At 43.1% G+C, this 17,004-nt stretch overlaps 1 protein-coding gene across 1 annotated transcript in view; it reads left to right on the top strand.

The window, feature by feature from the left end:
* The first annotated feature begins 314 nt into the window (after positions 1–314).
* The window catches only part of LOC146860237 (threonine--tRNA ligase 1, cytoplasmic-like), a 177,998-nt gene continuing 161,308 nt past the window's right edge, over positions 315–17,004 (top strand). The window contains exons 1-3 of the mRNA XM_085644066.1: positions 315–741; positions 13,268–13,339; positions 15,982–16,166. Coding sequence (XP_085500192.1) covers positions 373–741; positions 13,268–13,339; positions 15,982–16,166 — 626 coding nt within the window. The 5' untranslated portion in view covers positions 315–372. The remainder of the gene's footprint in view (positions 742–13,267; positions 13,340–15,981; positions 16,167–17,004) is intronic.

Below are 17,004 nucleotides of genomic sequence, written 5' to 3'. Positions count from 1 at the left end.
GACAAACTGTGGAAAGTTATTGCATTGCAAAAAGTTATGATTTGGCACCTGTCTTAATAAAGTGGCCTTTTTTGCTAACAAGTAAGTGGTGGTTGGTGATTTATTGTGCGATGCGAGACCTATTGCATTGCAAATGCTTGTTTTAAATAGTTCTTCTAGTTTGACCTTTACCACATTATTGCACTGGACTGGATGAAAAAATTGTAATAGTTGTAAAATAAAAACATTTTTACTGCACGGTAAATTAAGATCTGGCCATGGATGTCACGTGTGAGCTCTGGTGCCACTTTTGGTGTTTGAGCAATCACACTCAACGCTTGCAGCTGTCGATTGTCGACTCTACGCGTCCCGTGAGAGCCGCAGCCGGTCCCGATGTACCACAGCCTCGGCTCTCCCCGCCTCCCTCTCCCCTCCCACACCAGATCCCCGCCTCCCTCGTCTCCGGCCGGGCTACCGGCTGCTGTTCTGGAGGCCTCCCTGGACACCATGGCAGCCCACATGGCCTCCCGTCTGGCCGCTCAGGAGGAGGCGATCCGCCTGCTAACCGGGGAGATCGGCCGCCTGACGCGGCAGGAAGAAGCGGCCAGCAGCCCCGGACTGGAGCTGCTGCGGGCCGAGAACGAGAAGCTCCGCTACCGGATCCTGCATCTGCAACGTAGCCTGAGAGCCGAGCAGGAGGCGGGGCCGGGCACACAGGCCTCACCGGCGGACGCCGCGGTGCTCCCGGCTGGCGAGAAGCAGGTAGGGTGGGAGGCGGAGCCCGGTCCGGGAATAGCCCTTTACAGGAGGTTCCTGCACCGGCATGTCACAGTCGGGGAGGGACGGAGCAGAGCCGTCATGGAGATAGCAGGTTGTAGGGATGCATTTTAACTCCCAATCCTACATTGACTATTAACAAGAGAACAAGGTGGCATGTCTGACCACAGGCAACGTGTTTGGTTAAAAAATAGCAACGCAGCATCTCTCTTTATGTGGAAGGCTCCAGTACACGACAGCAAGAGACAAGTTTGCGTCACAAGAAAGGGGAGTGACGTTTGCCATTTGACTTGAACGGGGCGGGCGTTATTACAGAAGTGGAAAGGAAAACATAATTTAAGGGATAAAGTACCCCCTGGGCCTGCTGCACATTAAAAGGATATTGCAAGTCCCGAGGAGTTACATAACCACAGAGGAATGATACCGAAGGCCAAGTTCCTTTATAAGGTTATGGAACTCCAAGCTCACTTGCAATATCCTTATCATTCCCAGTGGGTAATTTATCCCATATAATATATGGTCAAACCATCACCTTCCCAACAAACAACTTAAAACCTTTCTCTTTCTTAGGAGTTCACAAAAATGTTTTCTCTCTGCTTGTGATTGTAAGCTATTAAAATAGAGAAGAATAAAGAAAAGCAGTAGTCTGATTTTGTTGCTTTAAACAACTGCTTCAATTGTGCTCCGTGAACTGACCTGTCTTTCACCTCCGCTGCTGGCTCTGGCAGAAGGGCATTGTGATGTAAGAACTCAACTGTAATAACTTATAATAGTTGCGTTCTGACGTCTTTTGTTCTTAATCGGCGTCTGAGTGTATCATCAAGTCGCTGATTATAAAGAGATTGGAGACCTGCATTTATTCAGGGATTACAGAATCCCACGTATTATATCAAAAATTAAAAGTTTAGCAATAGTGTCAGAATCTAGGGAGAGGTCTGTAGGCCTGTGCGCTCACCGCTGTATTGGTGTGTTCTAAATATGAATAAATAAGAACAGCTGTCATGATTTTAGTCGTCAAATTGCCTCTCTAGTGAAATAAAGATACATTTTCACTCTCTTTAATCCTATTGCACGCCCCGGAAAAATGTGCTACCGTCCTCAAATTGGGCGTCTTGTCAGGGTTATGAAGCTCCATGTTATAAATGCGACTCTGATATGCATGTCATCTATTGACTCCACATACCCCCCTTATTTGAATAGTGTATTGGCAACAGTATGTTCTGCTGCAATTGTATTTCTTAATTAACTGGCCTGTGTGTAGTCTCGCTACCACAGAAGCGCCTACTGTATGGGACATATGCTTTGATTACTTTCTGGTAATCTTTATCACTTCTAAATTGTAGCACTGCCCTTACTAATGAGGCTTCTACTGCAGTGCGTAGCCCATGTTAATTCCCTAAAAACACAAAATCAATGCACTATATAGCAAATGATTCCACGGTACATTGATTTAAATGAGACTAACCCTTCTAATCTGTCATAATAAAGCAAAATAATAGTCCAAACCATAAACCATATGAAATCAAACAAGCGATAATTACTTAACTATTAAATAACTTAATCAAAACCTGCAGAAAGAACATTTCTACCAAATGTTCCATTCTTTGAACCTCTAAACTGCAATTTGTAATGAGATACAAAAGAATTCGGGGAAGCCCAGAAACCAGCTTACAAATATCTTTAGTATATACTCCTTTGTATGCTGCCTGGTAGGTAGATAACCCTGTTGTTAACTTATTCTGACTTGATTCTTGTAGGACTGATCCACTCAAATCATAAGCCAAAAGCACAGTTTGTTTTATCCATCTACTCCAAGTAGAAGAAAATGGACACAACCCTTTACTGGGAATGCCATAAGTAACAAAAAGAACGACACCTTCCTAAAAGCTGAAGTGCAGAAGGCATTGATAGATACAGCTCTATGTACATCTAGCAAACGCAGAAACTGTTCTTCCCATGAAAAGGGAAAAATGGCAAGATAATATCTTCATCTGAGCGAAAAGAAGGCACCACAGGTAGAAAAGCCAAAACAGTTCTTAAAACCACCTTGTCCGGAAAGAGTTTAAGATATGGTTCACCAACCAACAAGGTTCCAATTTCTCCCAAACAATTGCCTAATGTAATGGGATTTAGAAAAATAAACCTTAAAAGTTAGGGCTTTGGGCGAAACAGAATCTGGTGGTCCAAAAGAAGACCTCTGTAGAGCTCCAAGAACCAACAGTAAATGCCAAGAAGGGGATTGGAGAATAACAGGTCTCTTGTTAGAAAAACATGAAGGTGTAAACATTTCTGAAGTAGTTTGTGGATGAGAATGTGTCGTTTTGCATCTAGAAAATCTAAAGAGACGAGGAAGTCGTCCTGCCATATCAGAAGAAGAATCATTTGATAAGTTACCATCTTGAAAGGCATGCCCTGGAGATAAGCGCTTAGTCTATACAGATTCAGAATTGGTATTTATTTTCCTGAAGGTTTCTTTACCACAAAAATGATGGAATAGGAAGTGTTTCCCCACTATGAATGAGGTAATGGAATTATGGCCTTTTTAGGTCTCGCCTATGCAGTGCGCTGCATAGGATAAAGACCTTTTGGAATCGATTCACTTTTCGCCCTAAAAACGTGCACGCGTTGCGTTGCTTTCAGTGGCAACGCGTGCAAGTTTGGCGATTCACTTACGGGAGCGAGCTTAGACACCATATGTTTGCAATTAACTTGCAAACACATGTTGCCCCTGGCTCGCTCCCGCAAGGGAAACGCTTTGTTCATTCTCGGTCGCACTCCCCTCAACCCTCAGCAGTTCTTCTTCCTTTTTTTTTTTTTTTACAGCGTGCGCATCACTGCAATTGTGTTCTCCGTCTTTTCTCCTGCTTTCCCAAAAATCTGACAATTTATACCATTCTCCAAAGAAATGTAAGCTGAAAATGCACTGCGTTAATAGGCAGCACCTTTCATCCGAGCACACAACAGTATGTTTTACAAGCTGGACTTTTCACAGTTTGTTTGCTCAGAAGAAACATTGTTTTCTCACGCATCACCTGCTCGGTACAACTGTATCTAAATGTTTCGGGAAATGCGGTCGTGTCTGTAGTAATTGGCTTTACACAGAGGATACCGCCAAGAAAAACACAGTTGGCCCGGAAACAAAGGCCACGGAAGATGTGGCTTCCTCGCACCGGTTACTGGCGTTCTTAAGTCATTTTCCCTCCTCCGACTAATGTACTCAAGCAGCTAATAAGAGGCCTGCCTTGTGTCAAGTGACGGGCTTCATTTAGCCAGAACCCTGGATGGCTCTCCCGGTACCCTTTCACCTCTTGTGTACCGTACCATCCTCGCTTACTGTAAGGGATCAAGTCGCGAACAGTCTAATAGAGCAGGTGGCCCTGCTTTTGTTTTGCGTTTTTTTTGTTTTGTGTTTTTTTCCTTTCTTCTGGCTCTTGCAGTTTTAGATGCCAGGCAGTTATTTTCTTCCCCGACTGACACCGAGAAGTTCTGTTTACCGACTCTGGGATCACATTTAAGAGCAGAGTGAGCGTGTGGGGACTGCGAGAGTCTCAGAACAGAGCAGGCCAGTATCCACGGGAGCGAAGAGGATGTCTCCCCTTTCCCCAGAGACCACGCACCCCAGCTGAGGTAACAGCTAAAGAGGTACGCAATATCAGGGAAAATGGGAAGACCGGAATGAGCCACCAGGAAGGCTCGAGTGGAATCTGTGGTGCGGATGATCAAGGGAACAGGAAACCTGCAGAGGGAAATACAACCGATACAAAGCAGAGGTTAACACTATGACTCTTTTATGTCTAGTGGGTAATCGCTACAATGCAATTGTGTGTACTTTCTCACTTACACATAGGTTCACGGGGGAGATTGAAGAATCAGACCAATATGAAGTTTGTTCTGAGTGTAGTACCAATAGTAACTGAAGAGCCTGGTTAAATGTCTCTATATTCGGGAACCCGGGACACCCAAAAAGAAAAGAAGGCAATGTTCCAAAGCTTTAGCTAGCTTGAGTCTGACAGACCAAAGTTCACAAGTGCAAACACCAATGATTCCCCAGCCCCTGAGGTATACTTGCGATTTAGTTGACAGTCAGTGGGGAGCGCTTCCCAGCGCAAAAGGAACTGACACGTTGACTCTGTCCGTAGAGTACTCCGACGATACTCAACAGCAAACACAAACTCCGGACTTATCCAAATGGTCTTGCCGGGTAGCGTCGCCCCGCGCTGGCGTTTAAACTTCAGAGGTTGTGGGTCTTGGTTTCCGAGGCTAATGCGGACAGGCAGGAGATAGTCAACCCCAGCAGGTCCTTGCGTCTTAACGTCCTTCACAGGCACCAAATGGGGCACCTAAAGTTCAGCGCAACTTTGCGCTCGAGGTTTCAATAAAGTTCAGCAAAAAAGAAAACGAAAGAAACAAATAGCGCGACCCGCGCTTCCACTCAGTTTTGAGTATAGTAAAGGAAGGAAACAAATAGCGCGACCAGCGCTTCCACTCCAGTTTTGAAAATAAACGAAAAAGGGTCCTGGTACTAGACAACTAAGATCCAGAACCTTCAGGTCCCAAAAGCAGGTCACAGGGAAATGCAACGGACAACGTCCCCTTCTATCAGCTACAGGATCCAGGTGTGGCTCACGCTCCAAACAACAAAGCCAAGCACCTGGGAGTCGTTCCGACTTGCTTATAAGCAGGTTCCAATCAGCTGCTTCCTCTCAAGGTATTGTGGGAAAGTACACACACTCGCTGCCCCTACTGCATTGTGGGACCTGTAGTATGTAGTGAGATCTAACAGAGCGTGGGAACTAGGCGCCGTGGAATTTCATCAGCCGGCAAGGCGCTCGGCAGAACTTTCAGCCGCTTGAGCCCTGTTTTGCCGGTAGTTGCCTTTCCTTGTGAACCTGGTCACCACTGGGACATGCAGGCTCTGTAGTATCCACTCTGGAAGTACAAACATGTACCTTCATGAAAGCGAGGACTTTGAGGAGGTAAGTGCCCAGTGACTGAGGTATGTCTCTTATGCTCGATATCGCCAGACTCCTAACAGATTCGTTTTTAAGGTTCTATATTTATACAAGTGTTCTGCATTCTGCTCTCTAATATATATATATATATATATATATATATATATATATATATATATATATATATATATATATCTCCATCCAAACAACAGTCTGACAAAAGGAGCGCCTCAACCTCATGGGTCGGGGCCTGTCTCAGGTGTGTCAGACACCTCCAATATTCCATATGAACACAGGCAGCACTTCCACAGCGTGAAATCAGGCCACTCCAATCGTGCTTTGAAGTTTCTTTATTACAGGCAGAAAGGCAGGTAGGCATTGCGCGTTTCAACTCATTGGAGCCTTAATCATATGCCACTGTATGTTTGGTGGGTTCGTTGGCATTTAAATAACGTGACTCCTAAACATTGAAAAAGGACTAATGTCCACTTAATCACATTTATTTTTTCTCACAATTTTAAAGAGGTAGGCAGTTTTTGTAATTTTTTTTTTATATTTCTCGTAATTAATCTCTAAGCAGCAAAAGTCAGTACAATTATTTCATTTTTATTCTGGTTCAGTCCTTTGAACAATAGTGTTCATCCATAAATGTTCTCCTTTGCTGCGAAGTGTATTTATTATTTTTTATGTAGTCAAAGTACCACAATTCCCATAATGCTCCATAACTGCCGTTTTTTTCCCCATTAGTTGTTCAATGCTTGTTATTGGCAAAACTACCCTTGTGCCACTGTGCGCCGAATGCAATCACTGCCTTTAAACAGAAAGTTCCATAAGACGGGCATAGTGTTTCACAAAACAGTCCTGCTACCACCAAATTATCTTACAGCTCGTGACTTGCCTTTCAAGCTGATGTCCTTGTAGCACAAAGTGCACAGGAAAATCCCTTCTGCAGACCCTGGCTGTTGTAAGTCCAATCTCCAAGTTGCGGCGGGCCTCTCATCGTGGCCCTTCCATCAAAACTCCGGTCATGTCCAGTATTGCAGCCGGTGGGCACTCCTTACATACAAATCCAAACGACAGTCTGACAAAAGGAGCGCCTCAACCTCATGGGTCGGGGCCTGTCTCAGGTTGTCCGACACCTCCAATATTCCATATGAACACACGCAGTAATTCCACAGCGTGAAATCAGGCCCCTCCAATCGTGCTTTGAAGTTTCTTTATTACAGGCAGAAAGGCAGGTAGGCATTACGCGTTTCAACTCATTGGAGCCTTAATCATATGCCACTGTATGTTTGGTGGGTTCGTTGGCATTTAAATAACGTGACTCATAACCATTGAAAAAGGACTAATATATATTTGTTTAAATAATAAGGTATGTTTGTTTTAGAAATAAACCCGCACGTTAACAGTATCACAAGGGCTTTTGGAATGACTTCAATACAATGAAAGGCACAAGAGTAAACATGCTCTTTTTGAGTGCACAGGGCGTGCATGACATTGTCATATGCACACCCTGTCTGTCTTTTGCGTCTTTGGATCCCTGGCAGTGTTACTTGAACTTGATGGTTATAGATTTAGTCAGATTAGGCTATGTTCGGTTGTCATATGCTGTATTATGCTGAGGCATGGCATTGTGCCTTAGGTTCTGGCATTTTGTAGAATTTAATGTTATGGTATGGTGTTGTATAGACTATTTTGGGTTTTATGGTATTGTATTTTTGGCACATTAGTAGTCATTGTGTGATATTTAGTATGTAGTTAATGTTGTGGTATGGTTTTGTATAAGGTTTGATTTTTATGGTGTGATCTCGTGGTGTGTGGTGTGACTGCATCATATGTAGCACTTGTATGTAATGCACCACAAAGCACTTGTGCAGATCGCGTTACTTTCAAACACTGATCTCCGGGTCGCCGACCTTGTTACCAACGCAGACCGCCATGGCGCTGCTGTGCTGTTTCTTGTGTGCTGCTGTTCTGTTTCTTGGCAGAGAGTTGTGTGCTGCTGTGCTGTTTCTTGGCAAAGAGTTGTGTGCTGCTGTGCTGTTCCTTGCCAGAGAGTTGCGTGCTGGTCCTTGCCAGAGAGTTGTGTGCTGTTGTGCTGTTTCTTGCCAGAGTTGTGTGTGCATTACTCTCTCGGTATCCGCGAACCCCAAGCACAGCGCACACCACAAAATGCTTTTCTGAAAGCAGCGGATGTTAAAGTAGTGAGTACCGTGCCCTTACAGTGAAAACACATCAGTGCTTCTTACAACACACCGGACATCCAGCAGCACCTGGGTTGGATTCTGTTTTCTCCAAAATTAGGTTTTTCAAAAGTTTGTAAAGTGATACTGTATTGATTGACTCACTCACAAAGCACACTTTTTCTTAATTATTTTAATCTGTACGTTTTTTTTATTGTTTAGTTCATATTTGTCCTTCGCTATAAAAAACGTATATTTAACATATGACATTTTACAGGAGAATGTTCGATAATAGGGAACATTAGCTCCACAAATTTCCCAAAAAGTTGGATTGTCGCATGATGAAATGCTAGGCACGATACAACTTCTGCGTAACTCACCACCATCACCTTCATCCTTTCTAGGGACCTGTCATGATTATCACTAATATTCTTGCACTTCTACCGGAAGTAGTGTTTTGTGACACACGCACTACCAGTTAACATTTGAAGAGCACAGAAAAGGGTCCCGTTTAATGTATCAGGCAGAAAGAAACCTCAACACCGTTTATTGTCATGTTATGTGATTTTATAATACCAATGAGGTGTCTAGGTGCTTCAGTATAACAAGCATTGGCATAGCCAATAGGTCTTGCCTTTGGGACCTTATAAGTATTTAATTATGCAGCACAATATCCTTGGTGCAACATCAACTGTTGAATGGCTAAACACTTAAAAGGTCCCAAAGGCAAGACCTATTGGCTATGCCAATGCTTGTTGAATTAAGTCTTGAATCCCCTGAAGGATTGCTCTCTTTTTGAGGGTTCTGAGGTGCAAGAGTCATGTTGAACAAATCCTCTTGTGTTTCTTGAAATTGTATTCTGTAAATGGCTTTGGGTATGCCAAGGAACCGTTTGTCGGTCATTAAACTTTTCCATTTGTCGTAGAAGGTAACCACCTACTGGCCCAGCATAGTCAGGATTTCTGGAAAAAGCATTGAGTTGACCCTCTTGGCTGGGACTCAAATTTTTGTGTGGAAGGTATACCCCACCATTCCCTCCTTCCTCAAAAGGCTGTGAAAATCCTCCAGTTGCTTTTTGTGGTCCAAAATTTCATCACTATGTATTTGGTCAACAAAACTTCACAATATAGAGACTGAGTCTACTAATATCATCCAGTAAATGCACCACATCTAAATCCTAACCTTTCAGAGCTATTGATGTTATCGGTAACCTCAAACATGACCACTCCAATTCCCAAGGAATACATGGGAACAGATCTAACCCTTTTGTTTGTCACTTTTGCATGCCCCTCGTGTCAAAAAGAAAAGATAGGAGAGTACATTTTTAAATGTTCATTAAAAAGATCTAATCTTTTTAAATAAACCATTGGCTGCAATTATTAAGCAAATGAAACGCATCATTGCTATAAGCATTATAAGGAATGGTGAAAAACACAAACAATTCAACCATTCTAATTGGTCCAAATGTGTCTCCTATTAATCACTAATATCTCTGTCTACACCAGCGAGAGCATATCTAGAGTACCCTTCTAACACACCTTTTAGAATGAACTAACCCAATACTGTGGTATAATGTGTTAGGAAATTGGCCTCGGTGCATTAACCAATTCATCTTCTAAGGGTGCAGGCCTGCACACTTCTCTTACAATGCTAGCTTCCTTCTCAGGATGAAGGTCAGTGCCTGCAAGACTGCATCTCAATCACAGCAGCTTCCATGATGACTCTGGTGTGAAGGGTGTCTCTCCAAACTCAACATGGATGGTGTTTAAATAATAAAACACCATCCTTATTGTACTGTGCGAGAGGTGCAGAACAGTCTTCAGTTAGTCGGGAGAGAAAGAGTTGTCTCCTGTGAACACACAAATATAACAAGGGCATTCATTGTTCAGACTACAGGGCGACAATATCTACTAGGAATAAATGCATGCATGGCATTACCTTTTATACTCCAATATAAATGGGAAGTTCCATTTAATACATTTTTCCAATCATTATGTTTAGGCTCTGTGGAAGAGCAAAATACATTTAGATATGTTCTCTTTTGATCCTATGCTAAATCTGCAAATTGTAAATATGTTCATTGGAGACGTATATAATATCTGGTTGAGGAGTGTTTTAAGTTTTCCAAACCTGTTATTTTTCCCTGGGCATTCAGCCCCTTACCGTTAAGCAATACTACTTTCACTTCAGCCAATTTGGTAATGTATTTGCTCATTCCAGCGACCCACCTTCTCATTCATCACTAAAATAGTATGTGCCTTACTGTCTCTGGTAGTATGGTTTGTCTTTACATTTCTCACATTAGTGTCTCTTATATTTGTTCCACTCATGTGTGTTCCTCCCTGACCCCCAACAAATAAAGGTATAAACCATAACCAACTTCTGGAAGTGTATTCTTGGTCAGAGGTGAAATCCTTACCCACTCACTATCTGTAATCAAATTAAGTTAGGAGTCCAACCTGTAGGAGGTCCAGCTTTCTTTCAGTATAGCCCGTGGCTTATCAACGCCCTCAGCAACTGATGTAGTTGATTCCTCCAGGGACTTGTCTCACCTACGCAGCCTTACCAAACCCACCCCACCGCAACTTATGCTCATTAGTCAGCCATTCATTGTAAAATCAACTTCCTTTAGCAGCAATTGTCCCGATTTTCTGTTTATTTCCCTCTCTTTTCCCGTTTATTTGATTCCCCTGCCATTTTATCAGGTCTTCTTTGTTTGTCAGTAATATACCCTTGCTTGGCCCTTTACAAATCTGGCTTCCAGTGTTTTCAGTGATTTAAAAAAAAAAAAAAAAAAACAACAACATGGTGCTGGCTTCTTTCATTTTGGCTTAAAAGTGAACATTGACGTCACCTTGCACCTTCCTCGCTTGGTGCAACACAAGACTTTCATAGTCCAAGCTACCTAGGTCTTTAATTGAGCTTTAATGGCACCTGCTGCTGCACCACACTCTTCAACTGCACCGATGTTTAGCAATGTCATAAAAACTTTGCATGCTGGCTCACCATTGAATTGTACACGTAGGGAGATTGTTCCTGCATGCAAGTTACTCCAATTACAGCATACCTTTTCTTGTTGGGCCATTGACAATTTTCTCCTTGGAGCCAGGGAAGACGGTGGTGAATTTAGGTTTAAGGCACATTACTGAGTAATAATAGACCCATGTATGCAAGTTACCCCATGACATGCTTGATGCTAGTTGTGTGCTGATAACCGAGTGCCTAGGAGGGCACAGCTGTTACATTTTAGCACTGTCATTAGACTAGTGGCATGGTGCAGTGTTCCTGCCCTAGGGCAGGAGCCTTCATTCAGCACCCCTCTCGTCTTGTACTGAGTAGCATTCAGGTTCCTGGTGCTCAGAAGTAGCTATCTGCTTTCGCTCAACTTAAATGTGCTGCTCATTATTTCCCAAACCAGTCAGAAAGCTTGCTTCTCTTGGCCTTCTCTTAGCAAAGCGTGAGATAGCGTTACATTGGGGCAGCAACGTTTCTCCCACGCTGCAAAGCTGGTTGAATAGCTTAGAATATTGCAATACACACAGCGAGATCTACTCTAGCCTCATGCCCAGCAATTCCCGCCCTAAAGATATCTGGGACCGATACAAGACATATCTGGATAATTTGCGCAACTCCTCTTCCTCCCAATCTACTTCGGGGATTGTACCCGCGGGTATAGGATAGTTTATATGGTATGCACCTGGACAAGCAAAAAGAGGTTCTATATGACATTGCTGATTTTTGCTCCACCGTCCTTTTTTATCCAAACAGCAGGTTCTGTTACGTGTGGATCAGGATGCTTACAGGTGCCAGACTGGACTCTGGATGTATTGACATGCACTGGAGGGGCATTCAGGCGCGGGACACATTGTTTGCCAAACAGAGTTCTGTATTGATCTGTATATTGGGGCCATGGCTAAAACTTCAAGATGACTATTTCCACTTTGTTGTGAACAAGGAAAAATGACACGATATTTATGATGTATCTGCCAAAGATACTTATATTGGCTTGCTCGTGCTTTTGTTTTATGAAACATAATGAAAATAAAGTTTAAAAAAAAAATGTGCTGCTCCTCCTGACACTTGGTTTGAACATAACTTGTTAAGTGATCCATACCTGTACATTTCTTCACTTTCTGTTGGCATCCATCATCAATGTAGTTCATGACTAAAGTAACGTATTCAAAGCTAGACGCACGTGCTTTGTCCTGTGGTACTATATTGTAAAACCTTTGCTTGCTAAGAGGCATAAAAGCAGGAGAGAGGGCTATCAAACAGTTGGAAATTCAGACAAGATAATCATGTATTTGTCTAAAGTTTCCATCCTTAAATAAACAAAGCACGCAATCTCATCCAAAAATATGACACGTTGATACAATCACTATGGTTAAAAACCACATGACTATACAGAAAACAAGTTAAATTACACCTCTCATTCAAGCACAAGGACACCATGGTGTGCAGATGATGTATCCACCTGCTTTCTATTTGCAAGAGCCTGCTTTTGGGTTTGCTTCCATGTTGAGGTAATGGGGTTACCACATCTTCAGACAGATCTATTTGATTAAAGAACATGCTACAACTGACTTGTTGTTCGCTCAGGCAGGTACGCTATTGTGGTGCTCAGTGCAAACCCTGCAACTGAAGAGGGTTGACAGAAAATGCAAGCATTGTCCCTACCGCCCTTAAGGCTACTAAAAGGAAATTGCTGTTACGCAACCCATATGCTGGTGGTGTGGCACTAGAAGTTTACTTCTAGTGCCTGTCTTTGATTTTATGTGTCTTGACGGAAATGGGTCAAAACGAATTACAGTGGTGTGTGTCAGAGCCTATACCTTATTCAAAACGCTGTTGCATAGGTTACATTTTTATAGGCACTTACATTTCCATGTGCTTTCATCTATTTTATTTTTAAATAAAAAACATGCCATACGTGCTCTGTATCCTCCGTTAAGTAGTGACTCGTTGATGTTTGAGTATTGTATTTCAAAATTGTCTTCCTCTTTGCGTTCATACTTTGATATTGTTCCTGTCAAGTCTCACTAACATCACTTCCACCTCTTTGGCATTTCTATCATCAACTAATGTATTTACTTTCACCTACCTGTATGTCTCTTTATTTTGCGTGGTATTGTAAACGTTGACTGCCATTCTAACATGAGTTTCTTGAGATCTGTGAGGGCCCCGGCCTATCCCTTTTCGTTGGCATCTGCCCAATCCTCGAGTGAAGTTGTGGAATGAAAGGGTGATAATATCAGTATGGCCAGCAGGACCCTAGGTGGTATGTTATCTCTTGAAACTTCATGAACTGTGCTGATGTGTATGGGTAATGGTCACACTTTTTACGTAAGTGTAATGTTAGCATTTTTATTATTTCAGAAATCAGCTCAAAGTAAGAAGAAAAAAGAGAAGAAGAATGAAAAGGAGGTTTTGGGTGATTCATCTGGAGAGGTACGTCAGGTTATCCAGTTCAGCTAGCGACTTTGTTGCAAAACACTTGTTGGCTGCTTTTTCATTTACCATTCGGTCGATGAACATTATTACGTTCACTCTTTTAATTTGATGGTGATATCAAAATAAATTCCACTTCTTGAGTATCATGAACTGATTATTTGGTGGAATAAACTTGTATCTCATACCATCAAGATAATATACATTTATATTTTAGAAACTTTGAGATGCGGTGGTGAGCAATGGTAGAGTGGGTGTGGTGAAGGGGTTAAATCAGCAAATGCTGATGGAAGCAGTGATGGGGGTGTAGTGGTGGAGCTTGGTGAGGATGTGAAATAAAAACAAAGATAAACTGAGTGTCAAAGGCTGGTGGATCAACAGACTTGGGGGATGCGGTAGCAACACGGAGAGTACAGTGGGAATTGAGTGGGGATGCAGCACATGAGGGAGAGAACAAGAACACCTCTACATTTGTATAGTGTGCTCATAGAAAAAAAGCAGGTCCCTGAATGTAAGCAGACCTAGGATGCAAGTCATAAAATAATCAAAAGGGTAACAAAGAAGCTAGTACCCCAAAAAGGAGAAACACAAGAGGAGCGAGGAAAGCCATTAAATAGGAAGCAAATGAGATTCATAAGAAAGCTAACCAATGGTTAGCAATGGTCCATCCCGCTGCCAGCTGTAAGTATTGGCATTGTCCAAAATAGGTTTCCGACAACAGACTGTAAAATGCTATCTGCATGCAGGACTTAACAAGCATTTGCAATGCAATAGGTCTCGCATTTACGCGAGTTTGAGCTATTGACATTGCAAATAATAATGCCTTTTTAATTTTTTTTATAAAAAAAATAAATAAAAGGCATTGTTCTTTACAATACCAATAGCTGAAACTCTCGTAACTGCGAAACCTATTGCATTGCAAATGCTTGTTTAAATAGCGCTTACTACCCTTGACAAAGCGCTGAAGAGCTGAATATTTACAGAGGAAGGCCCCTTTTCCGGGCCCCTCCTGTTCTGGGACTGCACTTCATCATAAACAGTTATCTCGTCCATAGAGGGGGGGCGGGGTCACAAAACGAGTGGCGAGTGCCAGGAGTGGGGAGGGTCAGGGGAAGAGGCCCCGAGGACGGGTAGGGGGGGATATGTTGGCGATGAAGAGAGGCAGCACGGTTAAAGGGATGAGAATGCTGAGTTAACACAGACAGGATGAAAGGAGTGAAAAGAGACAGATGAGGGTGAGAGGTGAGTGAAACGGATGGGATGTAAGGGAAGAAGCGGAGAGGGCGGCGGTGATGTGGCGGGAGAGAACTCTGGGCCATGCCGAGCTTGATAAGGATGAGAAGGAAGCGAGGGCTGGGGATCTGGGAGAGAGGGGGTGGCATCAGAGCGCCCTGGTTCGTCCTGATTGGACGCCGGCTGCTTGTCATCAGACGGAGCGAAGGATTTGCTGAAGTCCCGGCTCCGAGCTCCATCTTCTGCATAGAACTTGGTAACATGACATGCCAGCACAGGCATCCGGAGGCAGGTGCATGCCCTCATTGCCCTAGGGGTGCACGCCGCGGAAAGAGGGGGTCGCTGCCGCTGCCAGCTCCGGGGCACATTCAAGAACGGTGGGGGACAGGAAAGGCGAATCTGGGGGATAGAAAGGCCGCAGCACATAGCAAAGCAATACAGAGGGGGATGTGATGAAGGCTCAGACAGGAAGGGGTCCAGGAGCGAGGATGCCTGCTGCACAAGGCACAGAGCCACGGAGAGGATATGCAGGGGCAAGGAGCCTGCAGCTGTACCTGCCATCGGAAGAGCGAGCCTGCGGACAGTGCAAGGGCTCTAAAATACCCCGGTAGCTGTCTCTGCAAATGGGAGACCCGGGGCAGCTCTGCAGGTGTCCCTGCAGACGGTGACGAGTCCCTGGAGAGCGGCGTAGGGCTGGCATTTCAACACAGCACGCTTTTACTTTCCCTCCCTCCCTCCCCCCGTCCTCCAACACTGAAACTAGCTAGGAGGACAGGGGAAGGGAGGGAGGGAAAGTGAAAACGCGCTGTGTTGAAACGCTAGCCCTACGCGGGGGCAGGAGATGTGCACGCGTACGGAGTGCACATCTTCTGTCCGTACGCGTGCACATCACCTGTCCCCCTTCAGCAGAAAAAAACGACGACAATATGTCTCGCCAAGGCGAGCAACGCATGCGCTACATCACTAGGCAAGACCTAAAAAGGAGTGACACTAATGATGCTTGCAGGTGGAGTAACTAGTGCTAGGTGTTTTGTGTTCTAAGTCGGTAGTTTTATACAATACAAAAATATTCAGCACGTCGCAAGCACTGTTACACAAAATTAAGAGTATAACTAGGGAAAGCTTGTTTGTCCTATCTCGTCAACGGGCTAAATAAAGGATGTTTTACAAAAGCCTAATTCAATATGCAAAGAATGTAAATAATATGGATGATGGGAAAAGATTGTTATGTATTCGTTTTGAAAGAGATGCTAGTCTTTGTTTGGCCTTATATCTTATTAAAGATGCTCAAACTCGCATGAAAAGTTCTACATGGGTTTTGATAACTTTTTGTTTTTCGCAGTTTGTAAATTACTTTTTGATCATTGGCAATGGAAATTTATTTTCTGTGTATGTTTACATATGTATAGGGCACTCCTGGCTACATAGGAAATAGACTAAAGCTTTATGAAACGTTGAAGAAGGAACATGATGCCCTGCAAGCCCACAGAGCAGCAAATCTGAGCAAACCTATTAAAATCACCCTGGTGAACGGAAATGTAATTGGAGGTCAATCTTGGAAAACAACACCATATGAAGTGGCAACTGGAGTTAGGTAAGATAATACTGCACTATGGAATGAGGAGACCTGCACAGTGTTTTCCTAGATAAAAGCCCATGGAGCTCAAGGGATTGGGTTTGTTTGTACAGTTTCTATAATCTTCACGTTTGTGGTAAAAATCTAGAAGAACACACAAACAGTTGTTTTTCAGTATGGCATTTTCATGTGCAGGTTTCCTTTGGTGTATTTGTTTGGTTTTAATCAGCAACAGAACACATCTCTCTATATCACTTCAGAATATTATATATATATATATATATATTCACTGAAAAAACCATAGGTTTCAGGGGCGTTATAGTTAGCTGGACTTTTCACTCATACAAAACCATTGAAATTCCCCCGTTATGGTTAGTTCAGCTAACTATAACTCGCGCGCCCGCAATGCACTACTGATGACGTCACATATTACATTACTCATGACATGGTCAGTGACATCACTGATGACATCTCAAATGACATCACTGATGAGATCACTGATGACATCATCCAGTGAATGTGTGTTTTTCTGAAAATTACATATGTTTTATATATGTATATCTCAAGGTAGATGGAAGAATAAATCGGTATATAAGTGTCTAAATGGATGATTTGTTTTTGAAAAATTGATTGTATAACTGACTGATTAAGTGTATCTTAGTGAATACATGGCTTAGTGAGTAATGTTTAAATATGTAAATATCTGTATCAGTCTCTCACTTTGTGTATAAGTGGCTGCATGGGTTGGTGAGTAGCTACATGAGTGTCTATATAGGTTATTAGTTGGTTTTTTGAGTATCAATGTGAGTGTCTGTATGGTTCGTGGGGGGTATTACGTAGTGCATAGGTGCATGAA

Source organism: Triturus cristatus, chromosome 3_1, assembly GCF_964204655.1.
Source record: "Triturus cristatus chromosome 3_1, aTriCri1.1, whole genome shotgun sequence".
Taxonomy (NCBI): Eukaryota; Metazoa; Chordata; class Amphibia; order Caudata; family Salamandridae; genus Triturus; species Triturus cristatus.
This window is presented reverse-complemented; position numbering and strand designations above follow the sequence as displayed.